Below are 24720 nucleotides of genomic sequence, written 5' to 3'. Positions count from 1 at the left end.
CGGGAGCGCGCAGGCGCGGGGCAGTTCCGCCCGTCCCCGGCGGGGGGCGCAGCGAGAGCTCCGTGTTCGCCGTGCCCGGGAATTGTGAGGGCGTCGGAGAATGTCCCGAGTTCGGAGGGACCCGCAAGGATCATCGAGTCCAAATCCTGGCCCTGCACAGCTCAGTCCCACCCTGAGTGCCTGAGAGCGTTGTCCAACCGCTCCTTGAGCTCTGGCGGGCTTGGGGCTTGGTTTTCACAGGATCACAGAATATGCTCAGGTGGAAGGAACCCACAAGGAACATCGAGTTCCAGCTCCTGGCCCTGCACAGGACCATCCCCAAGAGTCACACCATGTGTCCCACAGTATTGTCCAAACACTTCTTGAGCTCTGTCAGCCTTGGTGCTGTGACCACTTCCCTGGGGAGCCTGTTCATTGCCCAACCACCCTCTGAGTGAAGAACCTTTTTCTAATATCCAACCTAAACCTCCCGACACAACTTCAGGCCATTCCTTCACGTCCTATCACTGGTCACCACAGAGAAGAGATCAGTGTCTACCCCACCTCTTCCCCTCGCAAGAAAGTTGTAACTGCAATGAGGTCTCCCCTCAGTCTCCTCCAGACTGAACAGGCCAAGTGCCCTCAGCTGCTCCTCATACAGCTTCCCCTCAAGGCCCTTCACCATCTTCGTTGACCTCCTCTGGATAGTCTCTAATAGCTTAATATCTTTCTTATACTGTGGTGCCCAAAACTGCACACGATATTCAAGGTGAGGCCTCCCCAGTGCAGAGCAGAGCGGGACAATCCCCTCCCTCCCCGGCTGGCGATGCTTTGCCTGATGCCCCCAGGACACGGTTGGCCCTCCTGGACTGCCAGGGCACTGCTGACTCGTATTCAACCAGGACACCCAGGTTCCTTTCCGCAGCCACTTAATGGGCTCCCGCTCTCCTAACTCTGCTCCACAGAAGTGAAGTTCAGGAAAGCCATTCCCCTCCCCATAACCCTTTATGGCCAAAGCGCAGCCTCTCGGCCGCTCTGAGCTGCCGTGGGCAGTCACTGCCCGTGAGGCTCCTTCAGCTGCACCGGCCCCTTTGGGCAGCGCTGGCTGAGGGCGCTGCGCTTCCCGCGGGACGGACCCGCCCTGGCGGGGGAAATCCCACGGGTCAAACTGCAACCTGAAGTCTTGTTCTAAGAAGTGAGTGCAAAGTAGCAGAAAGACTTGTTGTGGGTAGGAAGGCGGCATCCAGCCCAGTAAATTCGGCACTCCGCAGAGCCCAGCTGGCAGGGAACTCCCTCAGCTCCCGACACAGGACTGTGCAAACCGATAGGAATGGTTCTTCCCACCTGCCAGCGGCTGGGAAGGGCTTGTGGGAACGGTACTTGACAAGAGCCAAATTTGGCCTGGGAAAAGTTCTGGCAGAGTATCATTGCAGACGACTTCATTTCGGTGACAAAGACTGTTCCTGAGCACGTTTGGAGTGTGTGGATGTAGATAAATAGGTACAGACATGCAGGAAGCACTGCTCTCGGTTTTGACTGACTTCCTGTTTAGAATTTTTACTTTTGTGGTGGGGGATTTTTTTGGTTTTGTTTTAGTTTTAGGGTTTTTTGTTTGTTTTGATTTGCCATGGTTGGTGGGGGGGTTTTGTGTGGGGTTTGGGGTTTTTTTTTTTTGGGGGGGGGGATGGTTGTGGGGTTTTGGTTTGGTTGCTTTTTTCCTAGAATTAGGAGCTTTTGGTTTGCCTAATCAAGTGTTATTTCAAAAATTAAGGAAAACTAGGGTGAAATTTTGTTATTTGTCCTGCAGTGTGTTAAGTGGCACAACAGAAAGAAACAAATACTACTTAAAGAAAGAAATCTGTACTGCATATGCTGGTCAGAGGCACTGTTTCTATGTACTGTTTTCCTAACCCTGAACTCCTGTCTGCCTCAGACCATAGCACAGTGCTTCTGACACCCTCTGCCTCAGTACAGGTGCTACAAACCTTCCCCATCTTGCTCTGCTCCAAAAGGAGAGAGGAAGCTGGGCTCTTGGCAGTCCATCAGGAGGAAGAGGTTCTTGGGCCCCAGATGCAGCACTGGCTTTTCCCCAGCTCCTCCAGCACCTGCCTTCTGTGCCCCTGGGCTTTTTAACAGATACAGGCAGTTTCTGAAGGAGCTCAGTGCTGTGTTGATGAGTGCCCTCGGTCGCTCCATCTCTTGCCCGGGGCTCTGATTCTGCACTGTGTTGAAAATGGGGAGAACTGAGGATGCTTCTGCTCAGTGTGAGCTGTCTCCTGCAACTGCCAAAGTCCTGTTACTCAGAGCTGATTCACAAGAGCTGTCAGAAGTGATGCTCCCTTCCCTCTGGAATGTTATCAGTTACATGCAGGCTTTAGTGACAAAACTACTGTGACTCTCAAAGGACACTGAGGGTTGGTGGTGGCTCCTGAGCTAGCTTAGATGCTGAAGTGTGAGAAGGCTCTTCATTGTGATTTACCTTCTCAGACTACAAAACATGGACCAATTTCAGCAAAAGCCACTGTATTTTAAATACATAACTTTCCTGGGGTATTTTCGGGGGGGGAAGGGGGGGAAGGAGAGCAAGGTCTCACTCTCTTGGCAGTTCAGAATGAAATTGTACTGACTGCCCTAGAACATCTGCACTGCCAGTTCACAAGCTGTGTGCTTGAACAGCAGCTTCAATCCTGCAGCCGGGCTTGCCCAGTTTCTGTCACAATCACTGTAATTGCATATGAACAGTGAAACCCAAGAGCATGATACACTGCATACATCTAAAAATAAAAGTGAAACTGTTGTTAGCACGTTAGTTAAGAGACCAACCTAAATGGCAAGAAATCAGATGCTGCCTAATTTGACAATGACCCCTTGATCGTGTATGGAACTGTAGATCTCTGTGATTTAAATCATTACTTTTACTGTTATCTTGCTGTCTGTATTATATATGTAATTTATATATGTATTTTATAATTTATATATATTTTTAGTATCCACATAAACTTCAATAAGAATAATCTTGTAGCTGTAAAGCAGGCACATCCTTTCACCAGAGAATTTACATTCAAGTCAAATAAGTTTCCATGGAATAGAAAATCTAACCTTACATGAAACTAGCTACTTCTCTTTTTTTAAGTTTAGTTTCTCCCATTTAGTTTATGCATATTCAAAAGATCCATCCAGTTCCAGCATTTTTTAAATTTCGGATAGAGCTCTGTCAAGTTGTAAAAGAAAAAAAGCATCAAACTGTGCAATTGAAAATTAAAATTAAGCTTCTCTTCCATTTTACAGCTAGATCTAACTGATCTCATTATGCTGGGATTTATCTCAAAGATGTTTTACCAGACTTCACTAAGCCATTAGCCACCCTCCATCCTAGAAATTTGAATCCTTGCTAGACATAGAATTACAGCTTAAGATAAACTGATTATCCTCATAATATGTCTCCTACTTAACAAAATAGCAGTGTCTCATATGTAAATGCAATCTAAAATTTAGCACGCAGGAAAGGTCATTAGAGAGATGCAACTTTAAATTAAGAAATCTTATTAACCAGCTAAAATGCAATGAAATAAAACAAACACTGGTGTTCAAACAATAGAAGCTGAATATGGAAACACCTCTAAACTTTTACAGAACAGTACTTTTAAATGGTTTTAACAATCTTTTTTTTTAATGAGTTTTAGAAATGCACTATTATAACAAGGAATGCTCACAATATCCCTCTGGTTTAGGTAAACAATATTATCTGCAGCTCCCAGATGGAGAAAATGAGACCTTTTTTCATAGTTATGTGTCCAGTCTCAAGCAACAATGGAGTAGAAGGGCCTGGATTAGCAGAGGGAAGTTCTATATTATGTCCTTGTCATCATCATGATACATAAATAGTTGCCTGCCAAGTTCAAGATGGCACAGAGCCTTGTGAAGTGGGTGGATGACATAGGTGAGAGCCTCAGGATAAAAATCTAATTCCTTCAAATCCAGTCTCCAGATTTCACCCTAAGTATGGGGAGCTTTGTATTTTACACTAAGTAGCTATTTTAGATTAGCATCCCTCCTAAACAGGTTTCTGGAGAAGGACCAAATGGCACTTTCTTTTTTTAAACGGGCTTAAAACTTGTCAGGAACTCCACCCAAAACAGTATTAATATTCAGTCTGAATCCTACAATTCCAGCTGATTTTCTGAGGAAATAAGGTTTCCATGCTCATTACCGTTCAATATCAACCAAAAGACACAGGCATCTCAAAGACTGGGCCATTCCAGGATCCACCAGCTGAGGAGAAGGCTGAGGTATCAGCTCACATGTAGGGAGAGACTGCACTACCCCATGTGAAAAAACGTTCAGCTGGTGCCACCACTCGTAGATCTAGCTTCTTGCTTCTAGAGCAACGCTCCTGCATTATAAAACAACTCCATATGGTAGCAGTGGCAGAAATCAGAAATCTGCATATACACACCTGACATAAGTATAACCACGTGTCAGCACAGGGGCTGAACACAGCACTTTGAAGCCAGCACTGCTAATCTTGATATGAGCAAAGAAAACACGATCACATTGAAAGGTGTGTGTTTTTTCCAATTGTATGTATAAAATATTTCTTCTGAAATAAAGAAAATGTTCATATCATGAACACACTATCATGATCAGGTCACTATAGAAGAGGTTGGGAAGAACTATCCTCAGTTACAGGCTGATCCAACCCTAGACAAGAGTGCACAGGAACTGAGCATCAGAACAGCACTGCTTCAAAACTGCTGAAAGCAGCACACAGCAAACATTACCAACTCAAATTGCCTTCAGCTAAACTACTGTTTAGTGCTGTGTTAGCTTTTTGGAGACTCATCGTGTTGACTATTTATTTACAATATACTATCTTTTTAAAGCAATGATACAGTATTTCCCTTAATGAATATGCTGAAATCCAGCTGCCAGGAATTGGCTTGAGCTTAGCCAGGCGAGAAGATTTCAAATGAGCCTAAAAACATGGACTCAAGAAACAATAAATTTTTTTGCTGAGGAATAGGATGGGGGTTTTTTTGTGAATAAAGTTGATTTCAGAATACAAATTAAAATTTCCCAACACTATGTTTCCTGATTTTCATGCCAGCTGTTCACTAGCATGTAGCTGATTATTTTTATCAGTATTACCTAGAGGTTATCCTCCAGCTAATTAAATTGCAATAGCTTTTCTTTCCCATGGTTAACCACTGGGCAGCAACTGCAAAGGCCTACAGGCCACTGACACTGGTCTTTTGTACTCTCAAGCTGCAAGGAAGACTGTCTAAATTAAACATAGAGGCTCTTGGCTGAATTTATAACATTTCAGTTGCTCATTAACAGAGCACTCTTTTGAGGCTGCTGATTAAAAGCTTTCTTCAGGGAATATTACAGTATTCTGTCTGCAGTTCTTTTTTTCTCATAAGTATTTATGCACTGAAAGAAGAAAGTGGAACCTGTCGGTAAGTACCAGACAACCTACTAACCTGACTGCTGAAGGCTTTTATCAGAAAGATAAATGGAAGAAGTTTGGATAGCTCATAAAAACTTTTCAAGAATAACATGCCAAACAAAAGATTCTGCCTGATGCAGTAACTCAACAGGAAATTCCTGCGGGTAAATTTATCTGATTTAGCTAAACAGATACAATTCCTCTTGCCTTTCAGCAGACTCAGTACAGAACAAAGATTAGTCCTTTTTTATTGCTTTTTTTGGCATTGTATAGAAGTGTCATTTCCGTCCCTCCCTTTGACTATAACCACATACAGGTTCATTTTTGTATAGCATTATTCTGATTTGATGATAGCTGAGTTCCCAGAACTCCATTTATTTCAACCTTTTGCTCCTTTTAAGAAAAGATCACTTCAGCAAATATTTTCTCCAGAAAATAATCAAGAGGTCACCCAAGTCTCTAGTATAATTCAATCAGAATTGACACAGTGAAAACTGAAATAATGCAATTAGTGAAAATATTAGAATTTGGCGCCTGATCAAGCAGCCAAGACAGCCACCATTCTTTGATCCTCTGATTCATTCTTCCTCTGTTCTGCATCGTTCAGGTAGCGATGCTGGGAGCAGCTTTATTAACAATCTATGGAAGGAGAGCAGATTTTCCATTACAAAAAATGCTGTAAATGCTACTCATCACAGTTTATAGTAAGGAAATGTACAGTTACATGCAGCTCTAATATGCAGATAACTGAGTTTTCTCTTTTATTTCCTCTCTTGTACCCTGTTTTCTCAATCTTTAATCCCTATAACCTCAGTGATGCCAAAGTAAGCATTAGCAAACACGAACTACAGGCCATGTAGTTTTATTCAGATATTAATACAGTGTGATTATATGCTTAGCCATTACAGTCATTGATCCAGGGCAGGTTTTGTTTAGCTTCCAGGTTTCCCTGCTGCACTTTAACTGTGGAAACAACATCTATAAGCATTTGGCTTTACAGCTCTATCCAGCTTCTTCCTAGCTGATTTCACAGCCTGAACTGGTTGCCATCATGTTGCAGACTTTTCTTGCAGACTGGCCAGATTCATGTCCTGACCCATCTATCTCTCTGTGCTGAAGCCTCCCTTGTGCTTGTGTACAGAAGTTGTATCACTCAACTCACTTCAGCTGTATTAAACTAGTTCCCTACACTCTTTCAATAGTCAGTGGAGGGAAACAGGACACTTCTCTTAGGATGATTACTTAGAAATGTCTTCCCATTGTACTTCCCACTCACACTGTAGAGGAATGAGGACTAGTTCAGCAGACTAAAACCACCCAATTTCTAGGCAGCTGCCTTCAGGCAAACCAAATCTTATCCTGAGCCTCAGGCTAGAAGCTCATTGCAGGCTTCCCTTATCTGAAGATCAGATCTGTATATTTTATTATATTATTAGAGGATATTACACAGATTATAAATGCATTTACTTAAGGGCACAAGTTGAACTTACATTCTGTAAGGGCCCACAGCATTTTAATGCAGGAGGCTAGAAATTTTGCATCATCTTAATGCAATTTTAAATACTGAGTTCTTGCCATTAATTAAATACAAATGGAGTAATCTCATGAGTATTCTTTGTTTTACTTAAATAAGCTTATTTTTTGATGCTTGCAAATATTCAAGGTTCAAGACTCTGTAGCAACTGTATTTTGTGCTGATTTTTGTGTAATGAACAACTACAGTGTAGACGATATCAAGGGAAAAGCCAGGAGTGTTGACAGATGGCTGGCAAAGAGAAAGTTGGGGATTTTATAACCTGAGAAGCCGTCAGGAGTTTGGGAATGTGGGATAACATTGGTCAGATATTTCTGCTCACATAAGCAGCCAATTTGCTAAAGTTAATACTCACATTTTTAAATTCCAAGTTAACAATCTGATTGCACTGAGTTTAGTGGTGCATGTCACTAAAGATCATTTTTTCAAACCGCTTTCAGATTCACTTGCCTTTTTTTACAGTCCTCTGAAGGGATCTCCTTAAACCCAGTGGGCTGTATGTCCCTGCCTTTCTCAAATCCTATTATAGCCCAGAGTGCAAGACCTACCATTTTTTGTGGGAGCCAGCTGCTTTTGCCGGTCGTTTTCTTCTCTCCCACTTCTCTACATTTTTCTACTAGCTTCCAGATGTTTGGCAGCTAGTGCAGAGCAGTAACTCCAAGAAAGCTTCCAAACATCTACTGATCCCAGACATTGTGCATGCACAGATTTTCTCTGTATTTGATGTGCACTGTGAAGCTTCTTCCTCACAAAATCCATGCAACTCAAGCCTCATATGCTCAAAAAAATCCCCAGGTTTGCAATGTAAGCATTTCATATATGTTATTGAGTTGATCCGTACACAAGTTACAAGTTTGCAACGTTCAGAAGACACAAATTGTCACACACACATAGAGATCAAGTTTGCCTTAAATACATTTGCTTCCACATTTGCCTTTGGAACTTCAAATACTGACTGAGATTTTTATTTTTTTTTATTTGAAAATCCCATTTAGCTAAGTATTTAAGAACTGGGTTAATATGAGAGGCTTAAGAGATCCACCTAAGAGGTGTTTTCAAACATGACACGATGAGCTATAGTGTGTCAAAGGAATAAGGTTTGGAACAGGAACCCAAGTCATTACTAAGCAGATTCAACAGAATTAGGGGATGGGCAGTTACTCTCTAGGTGGTTGCAGTTACTGCACTGATGGTATTGCATAGGGGCCGCACTAATTGAAGCATTAGCCATAATCTCGTGCATGTGTTTCTGACTGTGCCTATCAGTCATCTTGCTGGTCTATTAATGCTGGCAGATCTACTTTTTACATTATGTAATGTATTTATTTTACCCTGACACATTTTTCCCAAATCAGGTATTAAAAAAATAAAAAGCTGAAAGCTTCTGAAAGCTTCAGAACTTACTGCCAGCTGCACAGTGCACAAATCTCACGGCTATTCCTTTTATCTTTTCCACTTCTTTTTCCCCACTCTGATAACCTGTATTTTCTAGTCTTGGCTTTCTACCAGTGAAATTATCTACATCTCAATCTTTTCTTTTTGAATTATAAGTTAAGAACTAGGAGTAGTTTTTAGTGTAATTATACATATAATTTGATCAGAATGGATTTATTAAGAAACTCTAAATGCCCCAAAGCTTCTTGAAACATATTGTTTTACTATTCTTAAAAGTTTTCAGCAGCCTCTGGATGAACAAAAGAAAAAATATGTGGCTTTTACATGCAATTTTTATTTCATCCACGTAAGGTCCTCATGCATTTCTGAGAAATGCATGGATTGACTCTCTCTTCATACATGAAATCTACCCCTGCATGGTTGTGGACACCCCATCCCTGGACGTGTTCACAACCAGTCTGGATGGGGCTCTGAGTCACCTGGTCTAGTGGGAGGTACCCCAGCCCATGGCAGGGGGGTTGGAACTAGGTGACCTTTAGAGTCCCTTCCAACCCAAACCATTTTATGATTCTACCCCAAATCATGTATATTTACATAAAGAAATTTCATCTACACAGTTTATGGTAAAGCACCAGGAACTATGTGTGTGGTTGAGATTTGCTGTCTGATCTTTACAGGCAGAGACTCTAAAGTCCCAAATCAAAGTTCAGCACAGTCAATGAGACCACTAATTTAATTCAAAGTATTTACCACTTGACTTGTGTGAAATGGTGGCTGACACTCACAAGCAGAACATGGAAGGGAATATTTTAGTTGGAAGGTGAATGATAAACCAGTCCAACTGCCTGACCACTTAAGGGTGACCAGAATTTAAAGTGTATCATTAAGGGCATTGTCCAAATGCCCCTTAAACACTGTCAAGGCTTGGGGTTTGACCACCTCTTTAGGAAGCCTGTTCCAGTGTTTGACCATACTCTTGGAAAAGAAGTGTTTCCTAGTGTCTCTTTTTTTACCTCCTTACATTGACTTCTGCAAATGCTTGTGTGTGATATCTTGCTTTGATTTATAAGTCAGAGAAGGGAATAAGACTTCCAGATGGAAAAGAGAAAGAACAGATAAAGACAATTTTGATAAACTAAATGTTCTAAATTGTGTCAGTCTGATATAACCTTTAATCATTCTCTACTGGTTCTCTATTAAGGGAGTAACTGTTTCATTCTCTCTCTAAATAAGGAATGTGTAAGTTAAGCAAGAAAGGAAAGGTCAAGCATACAAATGGAAAAAAAAAGGAGAATCCAGAACTCAGGGATACAGGAAAGGTAGTTCTTTGCCTTTTAAGTCCTTTTGTCAAATAATAATTAGGGGGGGAAAAGTATTCCTAAACTCTGTGCAAATAGGCAAGAGAAGATGATCAAGAAAACGGAGCCAGGCTCTTCAGATTTCTCTGTGGTGGGAGACTGACAGACAATGGGCATAAACTGAAATGAGAGAGAGGTTCAAGCTGAATTTAAGGAAAAACATTTTCACCATGAGTCATAGAACTGATTGCTCAGAGAGCTTGTGAAGTCTGTGCTCTTGCAGGTTTTCAAAATCCAGCAGGATCCAGTCTGATCTGAACTCACAGCTGACCCTGGTTTCAGCAGAAGGTTGGACTAGAGATCTCCTGAGGTCCCTTTCAAACTGAATTATCATGTAATCATATAATGATAAGTAACAGGTAATATGGTTTTACCAGAAAACAACCTATTAAAAGCAACACTCCAGAAAAACAAATATTTCAATAAAGAGACCACGGTAGAGCCATGTAATTTTCAGAGGTATAGAAAATGTGACACAGGAGGTAAGATTAAAAGAATTTGTTTCTTTAGTGTAGCGATGAGAGGCATTAGGGAAGATATGGTATCAGTTCTCAAGCACATAAAAAGTATTGCAGAGATACACACTGTTCTTCTTGTCCATTGAGATATGGCAAGAATAGCCTTAAATTGCAACTTGGAGATTTCAGTTACAATTTACAAAAAGCTTTTGAACTGTAAGAAATGTTGTGCAGTACCTGACTGTGCAGTATCTTCTGTCTGAAGAATCAGCATGATTGCAAATTTTCAAGGTCAAGTTGAACAAATATCTGTCAGGAACTGATTAGATAGAAGGGATTCTGCTCTGAAGCAAGAGAATGAAATGGAAAACCCTTTCAGATCTCTTTTTTAATCATGTCTAGAGAAGCATCTCCATTGTACTCATTACTAAGTTGGTTTGAAAAAAGGAAAAAATGTACCAGTGTCATAGCATACATGAAACTAGAAAATTATTTTTATTAAGGTTGTTCTGTTTTGTGCTTTGCAAATGTTTTTCTAACTTAAATCACATGAGCAGATTGGACAAAAGAACACTTTGACTTGCAACCTCCCATTTTGTTTAAAACACAGGAACATCAGCGATAAGAGAAGAACCCCTTGTTTAACTTTATCTGTGCTGGAGCACATCTTGCAACTGCTCTGTAAACCAACTTTTTGTCTAGGTCATTTTACACTGATGTTTTCTAAATTTCATAGTTATGGTTTAACCCCACCCAACAGCTGAGCCCAACACAGTCACTCTCTCCCTCCCCACAGTGGGATGGGGGAGAGAACTGGAATAGTAAAAGTGAGAAAACTCACTTTTAAAAGTGATAAAAACAGTTTAATAGGTAAAGAAAAAGCCATCCATGCAAGCAAAGGAAAACAAGGAATTCATTCACCACTTCCCATGGTCAGGCAGGTGTTCAGCCATCCCCTGGAAAGCAGGCTTCCATCCTGCATAACAGTTACTTGGAAAGACAAACACCACCACTCTGAATATCCCACTTCCTCCTTCTTCCTCCAGCATTATGTACCGAGCATGATGCGGTATGGTATGGAATCTTCACTCAGTCAGTTGGAGTCAGCTCTCCTGGCTGTGTCCCCTTCCTAACTTCTTGTGCACCCCCTGCCCATTTGCTGGTGGGCTGGAGTGAGAAGCAGAAAAGGCACCGACTCTGTGTAAGCACTGCTTAGCAAAATCAAAAATATCCCTGAATTATCAACACTGTTTCCAGCACAAATCCAAAACACAGCCCATACCAGCTACTATGAAGAAAACTAACCCTATTCCAGCCAAAACAAGCACACCTAGTGACACAGGTACACAGACATCAAGACTCAGTGGCCTAAATAGGGAGTCCACAGCTTCTCTGGGCAACCTATTCCAGTGCCTCACCACCCCTGAAGGAAAGAATTTCTTCCTAATATCTAATCTAAACCTACTCTCTTTCAGTTTGAAGCCATATTATCCCATGTCCTGTGACTATATGCTATTGTAAGAAGTCCCTCTCCATTTTTCCTGTGGGTCACCTTTAGATACTGGAAGGTCCTCTACCTGAAGATCTCCCTGGATCTTCTCTTTTCCAGGCTGAACAGCCCCAACTCCCTCACCCTGTCTTCATAAGAGAGGTGCTCCAGCCCTATGATCATCTTTGTGGCCCTTCTCTGGACTCACTCCAGCATGTCCACATCCTTCTTACTTTGGGGACCCCAGACCTGGATGCAGTACTCCAGGTGGGGTCTCATGAGAGCGGAGTAAAGGGGAAGAATCCCCTCCCTCAACCTGCTGCCCACCCTGCTTTGGATGCAGCCCAGGATACGTTTGTCTTTCTGAGCTGCGAGCGCACAGTGCTGGGTTGTGTTGGGCTGCTCTCGATCCATCCCCTGCCCAGCCTGTACTTTGCCTGGGATTTCCCTGACCCATATGCAGGACCTTGCACTGAGCCTCATTGGAATTTCGTGATATTCACCTCACAGGGGTCAGCTGCTTTCAATATTGAAGAATGCTGAGGCCAGACTGACTTACTAATCCCAAAGTTAGACATTCAGGGTTTTCCAGCAGAAACTGGCAGCTGTGAGGATGTGGGTGGCAAAGTTCTAGATAAAGGAACCAACAAGTGCTAGTACTGATAACATATCTAAAGCTGTTGAGCCTGCAGACATAGGACTGACAGTCACTCACTTTATGCTATAAAGGCCCAGTCCCACTTTTGAATGGCAGGGTCTTCTAACATACCCCTTGTGAAGTGTGTGTGGAAATTCCTCTCTTGAGTGGGTATGCCCTTTGAGGTTACTCCTCAAGGCTGAGCAAAAGAGATTTACCCACAGTTGTTGTACAGGTGAGTAACATCAATTTCCATCATTATTTTGCTAGCTTTAATACTATTGCTTCAATTTTGATTCAATACATATGCACTAAACTAGTCGTTATAGCTACCTATACTGTGTAGTAAATAATTCTGATTAAGGTCTTTTAGTCTTATTATCATCATCAATTTAAATTAATAATTTATTTTATTCATATAAATATAATTGGAGTGCCATCCTTATTCCTGTGGGACAGAGCTCAATTACACCTACATAATCCTTTAGACATAAACCATTGACCAAGTCCAGGAGTAGGAATGGATGCAGCTGCACCTGGACCCCTCTCTGAGACAAGTTTAGAGAGCAACAGGGTCCTTTCTGCACCTCATGACTCAGTGGGGAGTGGGTCTCCCCAATAAACTTTGTCTGAAGCTCTCATTCTGCCTGTGACACTCTTAATAACCATTATCTTTTATTAATTAACATCATTGTTATCTGACTCTAAAAGCATTTTCTACAGGAAGAAGCTTACCACTGTGCAGCATTTTAATGGAAATGACTCAGCATAAATGCCTGAGTCATTTAACATTATTAATTCTTTTAAGAAAAACCTATCTATACCAGAATACTTAAAGAAACATCAGTCATTTCCCAAGTTTTAAATAATATATAAGATAAATAGATTCCCTCTAAGAAAGACAATGGCACTTTTACACCTCTGTTACCTTCATAGAGTTTACATTGTCAATAAACCACCAGCAGCAATTATTTATGCATTTTAAGTAACAGTTGTGCAGTTCTGCTCCACTTTTGCTAAAATCAAAAGACTTGGTTCAGATGCATCTGTTTTCCATTGACGTCTATGATTGCTTTCTTTCATTTATTCAGTGAACCAGCTGTGTTGACTGACATCTGAGAAATCAAGTTCACTCCCAGAATAATTTCATTGTAGTCAATTTAGTTGCAGCAAGGACCAATTTGACCCATGGAGCTCAGTATATAGTAGAAGGTCATGCAGCTTGTCAGAGGTTCAGACAGGATTTAAATAGAGGATCCTCCTGAATCCCAATTCAAATGAGCCTCTTTTGACATTATCATAGTGCCTACACATTCAGAGTGATATTTTGTCACTCAGAGCACTGCTCATCTGTTGCCATACCAAGAAGTGACCATCATGGGGCTTCAGTCGCATGCCCTCGTTCTTTATTTCCATTTATTTATAACTCTCTCCCCTATCCAGTGCCAGCTGTTAAAACCAAAGTGGATTTCCTTTCCCTCTCCCTCCTGGGAGCTGTGGATGAAGAAGAGGTTTCAGACACATTTCAGGAGGGCAGTGGCAGAGTGCTGAGGTCAGCCTGGGAACCCAGCAGTTTCATTAGTGCCAGAGCAGCAGCTTAACAGCTGAAAGCAGCTCCATGTGGCCCAGAGCATGCCTGCATGGGATGCTGACAGTTACAATAATACTCCAATTATGAAAGATCCCCACTGAATGTAGTGGTTTGGACTATGGGATTTCTTGAAGCCCCTTCTAACCCTGTATTTCTATGATACTTGTATGACAAAGCTACAAAAACAGTTTATGTAGACAAGGAAAAAGATGGTCTGTGAATCTGAATATCTACAAGCAATCACAAGGAAGCTTTGACTTACCCCATTGTTATACACCTTCTTTCCCAACACTATATGATTTAAAAAGTAATTATTTTGTTCTTGTTTTCCCTTTTCACAATGTATTTTTCATTGTAATCTAAAACCTAATTTGTTTGAAACTATGCAGAAGGTCTCGGTTACAATACCATCACCATTATCTGATTTTAGCCATGTTTCTTGTGAAGCCATGCTCTGTGCCTTTGTGTCAACTAGTTGGCCAATTTCAATATTTGAAAGAAGGAAAGACATTTCAGGGGCTTTCTCTGGGTTGGGAAATCTTAGAGCAATTCCTGATTTCTTAGTGAAGGTTGACAACTCAAGTGCATCCCAGTTCACATTGTGAAGAATCCTGGGTGTGCATTTGTCCTTTTCCCTGCAGCCTGGTTTTCATAGGAAGTAAAAATTAGAAATTTCTGTTTGGTGGGATATAGATGACGCTCCAAAGACATCTGTTCTGGTCAGTCAAGGGACCAAGGCCTCGGAGCATTGTAATAGTACTAGCTCCTTACTACTGCTCATATATTATAAATCCTGACTTACTAATAATAGGAATAGCAGGGGTAATAATACACCACTGAAGTAAACCTAATACAGCCCAAAGTAATTAAATCCCTGTAACTTTCTTTAACACCAGTATCTGGATATAGGAAGGAGACTTGAATTAGTTACATGAGTATGGGAAAAGTAGGCAGAACACAACAGCACATGCTATCTGAGCAGTTGGCAGTGGGGACGAGCACTGGCTGGCCAGTCTGCCTGCACATAGGACTAACTGGAGTAACCACAGCACACGCCGTCTCTTGCCCAAACAGATGCCATGGAAGGCACAGGAAGAAGAGGGTTTGGATTATTGCACTGAGAGGGTGAAACTACAGAGCAGTAAACAGGCATGAAGAAGACAGCAAGCTTGTTCAGTTTTGTTGTTTCTCAAGAGGTCTGTTTATGTATGAATTTATGTCTCTGTGTGGATTTGTGTCTCCACAAATGCTCTCAAAATATATGAGCAATCGGTAAGTAAAAGTTAAGACCTTCTCGATTGCCAACATTCACATTCAAGGCATGGCACTAAGGATAAGAAACACTCCCTTAAATAAAGAACAGTCACAAATTCAATCCATTTTAGTATCAGTCTAAAATGACAGAGGTACGCTTTTCCATAATGCATTTATACACAAAGAAACAGTTTGTTACCATCTTGCCTGCAATGAAAACAGCACAGTGTTCTACAATTTCTGATTCACAATTAAAATCAAGACATCCATAACAAACTGTGTTAGGAGCTACCCTACATATTCTTATTTTTTGTCTGCTTTGTAAATCCAGAATGTTTTTTCTTGTTTACTAAACATGTTACTCTACCTTTTGCCCAATTAAAAATTCAACTGCAAAAGGGCAAGGAGTTTTCTTACTGAATAGTCCTGCTCACATAGGAATCTGGATCAGATCCGACCTTTTAGACACTGTAATTGGACTACCTAAATAAATTTTAATGATAGCAATATTGCAAAATGTTATGGAGTAACAATACATTATCAGGTACTGACTATAAAAGCATCATGTCATGCTTGTTCACAATGACACTGCCAAGCTTCACTGATTTTGAAAGAGACCTAACAACTTTAATTTCTTCTGAGACACAAGGATAATCTCAAAATCAGGTGTTGTCTAAGGCTAGATGTGTTCCAGTAAACAACAACACTCACCTGGATGTTATTGCACTTCAGTAAGCATTAAATCACCAGCAAGGTTGCTACCTGAGTTTTGGCTCATGCCAATGAGCATTCTCCCAGTCTCATGGATCAGGGATTAGCGTGGGCCTGGTAAGACTTACAACAGCAATTCTGATGCAGCCACCTGCTCTTCAGGGCTAGGAAGTTTATCTGTACAAAAATACATGCATTGGAGAATTTGGTGTTAGGGCTGGAGAATGCTCCTCGCCCCTTACTGGTATTATACAAAATAAATGTCTCTATTATGGTCCCCAGTTTTGTTCCCTAAGCAGAAGTTAAAAATATATCAGCTAGGCATCTGGAAATAAAGCAAAACAAAATGTGTTTCTGAGTATTAACTGTAGATTCTAAATTCCTTCTCTATAGTCCCCAAAACTGTCAAATTCTTTATCATATGAGGTTTGGATTTGTAATGGTAAACATAACATTTACAGTCATTTAATTAAGTACTGTATATTGATTATATATAAATTTTGTACCTAGGTCTATTTAATGTTTTGATTAAACATTCCTGGCAAGCATTTTATACCTATATGTATATATATATATATATGTTTCACTGGGTAACTTAACATTCAACATGATTTGAAACTCTGCTTACCTCTGCCTGCAACAACTGCCAAGTAACTTTTCTGCCTTCACTTCTCTCCAAAACAGGGTGGACACCATAAGGGTGGTTACTCCTCCAAACTGTAATTAGAAGGGCTAGGTTAGGTTTTTTGATTATGTCCCAATATTGGCCAGTTTTGCCAGAGAGGATTTTACTAGCCTAGTAGAATTCCATTTGGTGCAAAATTTCTATGCTAGTAAAAGTTCCAGTATAGCCAATCTTAGAGTAATGAAAGGCTTTTTTTTTTTTTTGCTAGGATAGTTTATTTCACTCAGATATCCAGCACAAACTGTCCAAACCAAATGTAGTTTTTTGCTGCAATAAAGTGCATCTGCACTATAACAGTAAACATTGCCTAGTACATAGCAAGCCTCAGCCTAAAGGGATTTTGGATTATTATTTGATATTCTAGGATAGAGCAAGAGATGGTACAACATTTTTATTTTGTTATCTGAGATGACTTTCAATCAAGACAGCTCAGTTATAAAGCTACAAAAATTTTAACTGTAAGTATTTCTACTTCTTGTTCCTTTAGATTGTGCTTCAGTTACTGCCCAAGACAATGAGTATCTTGCTCTGAAACAGCTTATGTCAAACAACTAAATTAAACTTTGTGGAAAAGACATTAACTCTACACTTGAGAGATCTAAACAAAACGCTGATAAACTTCAGTTGCATAGAAGGTTAAACCTTTCATCGAGAGAAATTTCATAATCAAGTTAGTTGAGCTGTCCTGCCCATGATTAATGCAAACACTATCTTCAAGGGAAAGACACCACTGCAGATACAATTCATGAAACAGATTCTAATTAAGATACAGGTTGTTGCATTAAGCAGATTAACCTATGTTAAGGAACTTACCCTTCCAAGTAGTTAATGAAATGGTATATCCCAAAATCTTCTTCAATAAAAAATTATTCTGTTTCAGCTGTTAAATTTCACCGTGAGAAAAATCAAATGCACTGACCTCAAAATAACCTCACTTTGCTATCCCTCAGTATCTGTGCCTCTTCAGTACAAAGAAGCTCCCATAACTTTTTTATTTCCATATATATTGGACAATATATAGGGCCAGTCTGAGCAGTAAAAATGCCAGGAGTGCATGCCACTGATGGAAATAAAATTATTAAAACTCTCTTTATTAAGACTAGTGCCAAGCAAAAACTCTTACCTCACGCACAGATGGCTGTATCCTTCCCATCTGTTAGTAACTTCTGGCCTCCAACTCTTGCAGGATCCTAACATCAGTCCTCTAAGCATATTAGCACGTCTGGGGTATATAAAGAGTCAGAGGGATCTGGTCTGGGTTTACACAACTATTTGAGCACAGACCGGGACTCTTCCTCAGTTTAGATGTGTTTGTGCACATAAGACATTTAAAGATCAAAACCCACCAAAGCAGCAAAACTAGACTGAGATCGTAGCTGGCTCCTGGGAATACTGAAAATAGTTTAAAATCCTTGTTCTGTTGAACAGCACCTATGAAGTTGAATTTTCTCATGTTGTGCAAGCTGGCATGTCACAGTTGGTAAAAGGACCTGATATACACTTCTAGCAGTGCCACGATTTACTTGAACAACCATATCATTCTTCACCAGTTATTATACTAGAAGAGAGATGTTTCCTTTCCAAATTGAAAACTGCATGCTGCACAGACACCAGGTGTCTTTACTTATGGCCTCCAAGTGTTGACATCTCTATTTGTAGTACAGACAAAACACATTTAATGAAGCAGAGCCTCCTGAACTTTGGTTTCTGCAGCACTGTTGATATACAAACTACTTCCACATGACACGTGGAGGCAGAGCTGCCTACCAGAAGATACTCAGCTGAAGTGCAGGATGAGCATACCAAATCTGCTACTGTTGACAATCAGTTACTACCAGCCTGGAAGCACTTACCTAGTGGTTTACACAGGTTTCTATACATAGGCACTAATTATTACTGTGAATGGTCATTGATCAGAACAGCTTTATCATCTAACTCATGGTGAGTTAGATCTTACATTCAATAAAGTAACAGTAGAAATAACTTTAATCAACATAGATTTGTGTTTAATAATTTTGAGTGAAAGTCATTGCTACTACAAGGCCAGCCTAACATTAGACATAGTGATAGGAGATGAAATGATCAGGAAATGTCAGATGAGAAGGACCAAAAGTAAAAAATAAGTCAGCAACTTTCACTGCTAAATGTCAGCAAATCTGCCTGACCTAATAAACAAACAGTACATATCTGTATTGGTATGTACACAACAGAGATGACAGATAACTTATACAAAACAGGATAACTTAGTTATTATTTTTCTTTTACCTTAAGGAAACTAAGAGAATGATAGACTAATCAGAACAGTAAGGGTCATGTTTCTAGTCTCCCAAGACCTACCATGAAAGCTTTGGCCTCTAAACATTAAGATTTCTTCATCAATTTTTTTTGAATCATGAAGAAATCTTCATAATTCATCTTTTCATGAGCTTTAAGATAAATGTACATAAGCGTGTTATGAGAACTCCAGATAGTCTTAGATTTCATATTACTGCTGCATATGGGGGGGGGGAGAGGTGGTGGTTTCATATCACACCCACATAGCTTTGCTTTCTTTTGCTTTCCCATGTGCTTAAGGAGGTAAGGAAATATTTGAAAAATACATATTTATTTCTGGCTTTCTTTCTTTCTCTGCATTGGGTGCCTCAAAATGCCTCACTGCTCGGCCCATCATCTGGAGCCGCCTGTGAACTCCTCACAGATGCAGAGAGGGGGAGAAGGGGATGATTTTATGCCCCAGCACGTGAAGTGACTTGGCCATGAATTTTGTACTTTCCTCTCGTGGGGAAATGGCCGTGGGGACACAGGACCCTGGGACGTGGGCGGCTCTGCGGGAGGGTTGCCTCGCCCGTACACGGCACCTCCCGTGGGTGTCGGTACCCTCGAGGGTGAGGGCACTGCCCCGGCTCGCTGAGGAAACCGAGACCAGGAAACTTCACCGCAGCATACTCGTCCTCCTGAACGGGACTGCGGGCAGCGTTTACCAACCCGCGGAGCCGGCCAGGAGCACACCGGAACGCTTCCCTTCCCGGTGCCGACGAGCAGCCCGCCCTGCAGCGGCGGGACGGGCCGGCAGCACTCGCACTGTCCCGCCGTGGCTGCGGGATACCCCAGCGCCGGCCCCCCCGCCGCCATCTTGCGAAGGCGCTGCCGGGCCGAGCCCGGGCGCGGCGCCTCAACCCACGAGGGGCCGGGCTGTGCGAAGCCTCTGCCCGCCACCGTGAGGGGCCGGGCGCCCTGCAGCTCCTGCCCGCCATGGTGAGGGGCTGGGCGCCGCGCAGCACTGCCCGCCATGGTGAGGCGCTGGGCGCTGTGGAGCTGGTCCCTGCAGCTCGCCGCTCCGCCGTCGGCGGCGGGCTGGTCAGGTGGGACGCCGCAGCCGTTCAGCAGCTCCTGCTGGAGGGCCGCGGAGCCGCCGCCGTGCAAGGGGTGGAGCGGCACCATGGAGGAGGAGGAGGAGGAGGAGAAGGGGGACGAGACTCCTCAGGGGCAGCAGCGGCAGCCGAGCAGGTGAGCGGCGCTCCAGCGGCAGCAGCGCTCCGGGGGCGGGGGTCGCTGCCCCCGCGCCTTGCTGTGGGCAGGGAGAGACCGCACCGAGCCGAGCGGCGCCTCCCGCCCCGTGCCCGTCCGGAGGGGAGCCACTGCCCGACCTGCCGCCGTCAGAGCCCGGCGGGCGGCTGGGAGGAGCGGAGCACCTGCTCCGGGCGCGGCAGAGGGGCTCGCCAGACACACACACACACGGTACCGGGGTCCCGCCGGTGAGTGTGGGCGCGATCGGGCTGAGTCGCTGCGGGAGGCGGGGGGAGCGGGGCAGAGCCGCAAAAGTTGGTGGGTGGGTGCGCGGGGCCGGCGAGCCCCGCTCCCGGCTGGAGAGCTGCGGCACAGCCCGGCGGCCCCGGAGCTCGGCGTGTGCCCCTGCCCAGCCCCTGCCTCGCTGCCCTGGCTGGGCACAGACCCCTCATCCTTTCGCACCGGCGAGCGATACCTTGGAAGAAAAAGTGGTGTGTTCGCCCCCCACCTCCCAGCGGCGAGGCTTCGGTTTCCGTCAGTTGATAGTAACGCATGCTGCAGCAGCGCTCGGAAAGAAACAAGTTATATAATCGCTTACCAAAAATCCGCTTCATGGTATCGGCGGTTCAGTGGATGTTTTCATTCGGAGAGGAGACGCGGACAGATGTTTGTCGCGGGGGAGGTGGGGGGAGGAAGAGGGTTCGCATTGCATAGTGCGAAGTGGAAGATATTAACGAAGTCGTTTAATGTAATTAGTGCAGTCGAATAATCTCAATGATCGTCAATTATCTCTAGTAAGGCTTTGGGGAAAGCGTTTGTTGAACGTCTTGAAGGCAGGCAGTGAAGTTCATATTGGACTTATGCAGAAATGGTTCTTCTAGTGACGATTATGATTTCTTTAATTTGCTAAATGGCGATTACGAAGCAAAGCTTCAGTTTTAAAGGAAAGTACTATTTATACTTAAATAATTTTTCTTTCGTTTTCAAACTGCACCAACTAAAGTAGCATCAAAATTAAAGACAGTGACAGGAAAATCAGTTTTGCTTTCTGGCAAAAGACTCTTGAAAAGAGTAATGTATTTTTTAATTTCACAGTAGCAGCTGTATCAGTTAAGAAAGTAGGAAGCCTGATTCATTTTGTAGGTAAGATTTTGGGAAAGACAAGAATAAGATTTTTTTTTTTCTTCGTAAGAATTATTGCAACAGTTGCTTTAAAAATGGCCCAAATTATCTGAAATTGAAATACCTATTATAGAAAGTAATGGCAATTTTTAATGCCTGGAGATTGGAAAACTCCGTCTTGATTCAGTTGTTGTGATGGAAGAGGATGTGTTCAGGAGAGGAGGAAGTAATGAATGACAGTGAAACAGTTGAAATATAACACAGTTAATTTGACTTCAGCTTGGCCCAAATCAAAAGAGAAGTGCAACCTTTTTAAGAGGAAGCAACCATTACTGTTATTATTTTCTTCACTTGTGTTAACTAAGTAGATTTGAAGAAAAACCTCAGGAGGAATCTGCTATTTCCTCAGCCTTTATAAGCTCAAAATTTAACAAAACCAGCTAATTCTTCATTCAGAAATGGCTTTTAAGTTGGTTTTATTTTTCAGCAAATAGGAAGGGAGTTATTTTGTCTGTGATGAGAAAAACAGAAATGCTACCATATTAATTAGAGTCCTTTCACCTGCTATGAAATTAGTTTCACTTCTTGTCACATCTACAAATCTTTTACTGATTTCACTTGCATTATTTTCCAGTCAATTGCTTTAACTTTATAGCTTGCTGTGTGTTGGTAGCTAATCAGAATCCTACTTCTAATATTCTCAGAGCCAGTACTACGGAAAATCAATCATCTTTTGTCTAAATGCAGATTTGGGTAAAATGGAATTTTCTGTAAACCAGGTGTTGCACTTGGCTTGAATATTCTTAGAAAATCTAGGAAAGAAGGCACATATTATGTGCTCTTTGCATGTAACGTCTTGGTGTTTAGCAGCTGTACAAGAAAGGGATGGTTGGGGTTTGCATAGCCAACAACTGTGCCCAAGCAGATAAACCTTACAAAGCTGTTCAGGAAAGAGAATGGGTATTACCAAGGGACACAACACTGCTGCCATTGTGTTCCCACTGCGAAAAACAAGGTTTGGTAAGATGATGTGTGAGTGAAAAATCAGGTGGTAAAAATTTGTATCGAGAGTTACTTCTGTAAGACCTGTTACAGAGGTTGGAGCTGGTAGTGCTACTGTCTGGTGAGTAAGGCTCATGATAACATTTCAGGTTTTATTGCTTAAAATATTTGGAAATAGGTCAGCTGTTAAGGCAGAAATCTCCCATGCTGTGGGCTGGTTTTTGAGGGGAGGTTTCAGTGAGGTTCACCTGTTTCCAGTAATGATATTGCAGCAATAACAAGTTGTTTATGTGTGTCTATGCAGTTGTGTTTACATGAAACACTTTGTCTCCTTAAAACACCTACATATTTAGGATGGTGCCTTGAAAATTAGTAGATGGCTCACATTTGTGTTGGAACTATGCCTTGATTCTGCCATAAGGGTAAAAAAAAAAAACAAAAGGAACCAACAAATGAAACAACTTCTCGTATTAACACTTTTGTTGTTGACTAACAACCAAAGCACTTTGTGTTTCATTTAGAGTAGGTGAAGAGACATTATAATCCAGAGTTGTGGGGGTGAGTTGAAGGCTCTTTATATGGAAAAAGTGTAGTGAAAAACATTAGGATATTGTGACATTTCCAGTTTCCTTGAGTACTGATGCTTTGCTGTGTCTGGTGTACTGTCCCTTGGAATTTCTTTTTTATTGGGTGTGTTTCAGTTGAAGAACTATAAGGGTGCTGTGTGTTTTCTGGCTTTCCAGTATGAAGTTTTGGATATTCAAAACTTCTATTATTTGGAAAGGCTGATGACCTTTTGGCTTAACTCATGTGAAAGATAGTCTTTGAACAGTTGCATTCAAGAATAGCATATATTTCCACACAGAAAAACTTGTAATTTCCTTATCTTAGTTGACGTGGAAGTTACTTGTTTGGATTTCAATAAATTTGAATTTAAATGTCGTAAATAGTTCTGTAAAATCCATATATCCAGGGGGTGCTTGTACATACATACACAGACAGAGGGAGAGAGAATGTTGTTGGGACAAGCAAAAGTGGAGTTTATGTTGAAATTTAGAAAGAATTTAGGAAAGTATTTTCATGTTGCAGAGAAATTACATTGGGCCTTATGTGCTTGGACTTTGAACTGAAAAGACGGAATCAAATAGACAAGCATTTAAATGAATATAAACAAAATTGTAAGACTGTCTATTAACTTGAAAATAAAATTGAGTTTAGTGCTTGGGCGTTGCTGCACTTCCTGGACTACTGAGGTTTTATAAGGTTTTAAAGGATTATTCTTGGTGTGAGTCTAGAGGAAGTTTGCATAGGAGTTTGTTCCTTCCTGGCATGGAGAGAAAAGGAGAAAGAAAATTAAAAGGCTTAGTAAATGAGGTGGAGATAACAATTACACAGTTGCAGACATAAAAGTTCCAGAGTTGATGATAAATGAACTTCAGATCCTACTTTGCCATGTAGATCCTATGGATCAAAGTCTTAACATGATTTCTGTGCGCTTTCACGGAAACAGTTCTTACACCAACCACATGCTACAAAGGAAATCAGTTTTATCCCATTGCATGTTCAAGTGGAGCCTTAATTTCATTACATGTAATAGTACTTGCTTTTAGTCATATCTAATTGACATTAAGATGTTAGATGGAAAACCTTTACCCTGAGGATGGAGTGTAAGCTTGTAATATTTTAAAAACTTCATTTTAGTTAAGAAAAACCTGTGCTAACAACTTCAAGGACATAGTAACTTAAAGTACCAAACCCAAGATGTATAGGCTGTTATCACACAGAAGGGGCTAAAGTGTGTTTTTAAATGCTCAAGTTCAAAGTTTGGCAGCTTTTTCTAACAGTGAGCCCCATCCTGGCAAGGTGTGCCTGTGTCATTAACTGTAGTAATGTAGTAATCAGTAAACCAGTTGAAGCTAATGAGCTACTCATTTGCATAAATAGTTACAGGAGTAGAGCTGGTGCCAGAATGCCTTAGCTGGGGACTGGTCCCGTAGCTGGGCTGGCACAAGTTTCACGTTTGCTCTTATGGAAAAGCATTATTGAAATTCTATATAAGAGTGAAGGTCATCCATAAAGATTATAGTTACTGTTGGAATCCATGGCTTACCTGGGCAGCTGTGTGCACGTGCCATCCTTACTTATTTTACTGCTGATTTAAAAATTGTCTGTGTTTGATTTCTGATCTGTTGTCTTGCACACCATCACACAGCTGTAATGCACAAGCCTTGCTTCTGTGTGTGTGTGTCAGCCTGAGTCCTGCAGAGCAGGTAAGAAAACTTTCATTCCAGCTCTTGTGCTTTCAGCATTCTTCCCTGTACACTAAGTAGTCATATGAAATTAGTTGTTTAGGGAGAGCAAAGGAAAGCAATTTCCCTTCTGGTGTAGGGAAATTTGACTCTGCCTTCCCTTCGGTGACTGCTTCAGCAATAGCATGGAATTACACTGCTCTTGTGCTTAATCTTAATGATAGTTTAGGCTGCTCTTTTAAATGTGGTGGCCACATGCCAGCTTCTGGGTTCTTTTATTCAAGACTGCAGTAAAAGATA

At 41.8% G+C, this 24720-nt stretch overlaps 2 protein-coding genes across 4 annotated transcripts in view; one reads left to right on the top strand and one right to left on the bottom strand.

Annotated features, from left to right (window-relative positions):
• PMPCB (peptidase, mitochondrial processing subunit beta) overlaps nt 1-20686 on the bottom strand; it is a 36167-nt gene extending 15481 nt beyond the window's left edge. Inside the window, exons 1-2 of one of the 2 annotated variants that reach the window (XM_050323640.1) lie at nt 20646-20686; nt 16484-16572 (exon numbers count right to left, since the gene is read on the bottom strand). In XM_050323640.1, coding sequence (XP_050179597.1) covers nt 16484-16572; nt 20646-20661 — 105 coding nt within the window. In that variant the 5' untranslated portion in view covers nt 20662-20686. Of the gene's footprint in view, nt 1-16483; nt 16573-20522; nt 20608-20645 lie in introns of those variants that run through there. The other variant, XM_050323639.1, reaches the window with a different exon arrangement.
• Nucleotides 19812-24720, top strand: part of NAPEPLD (N-acyl phosphatidylethanolamine phospholipase D) — a 21659-nt gene continuing 16750 nt past the window's right edge. The window contains exon 1 of one of the 2 annotated variants that reach the window (XM_050323642.1): nt 19812-20047. In XM_050323642.1, the coding sequence (XP_050179599.1) occupies nt 19830-20047 (218 nt within the window). In that variant the 5' untranslated portion in view covers nt 19812-19829. The other variant, XM_050323643.1, reaches the window with a different exon arrangement.

The sequence above is a fragment of the Myiozetetes cayanensis genome, unplaced genomic scaffold, assembly GCF_022539395.1.
Source record: "Myiozetetes cayanensis isolate MyiCay16 unplaced genomic scaffold, myiCay2020 scf3, whole genome shotgun sequence".
Lineage (NCBI taxonomy): Eukaryota > Metazoa > Chordata > Aves > Passeriformes > Tyrannidae > Myiozetetes > Myiozetetes cayanensis.
This window is presented reverse-complemented; position numbering and strand designations above follow the sequence as displayed.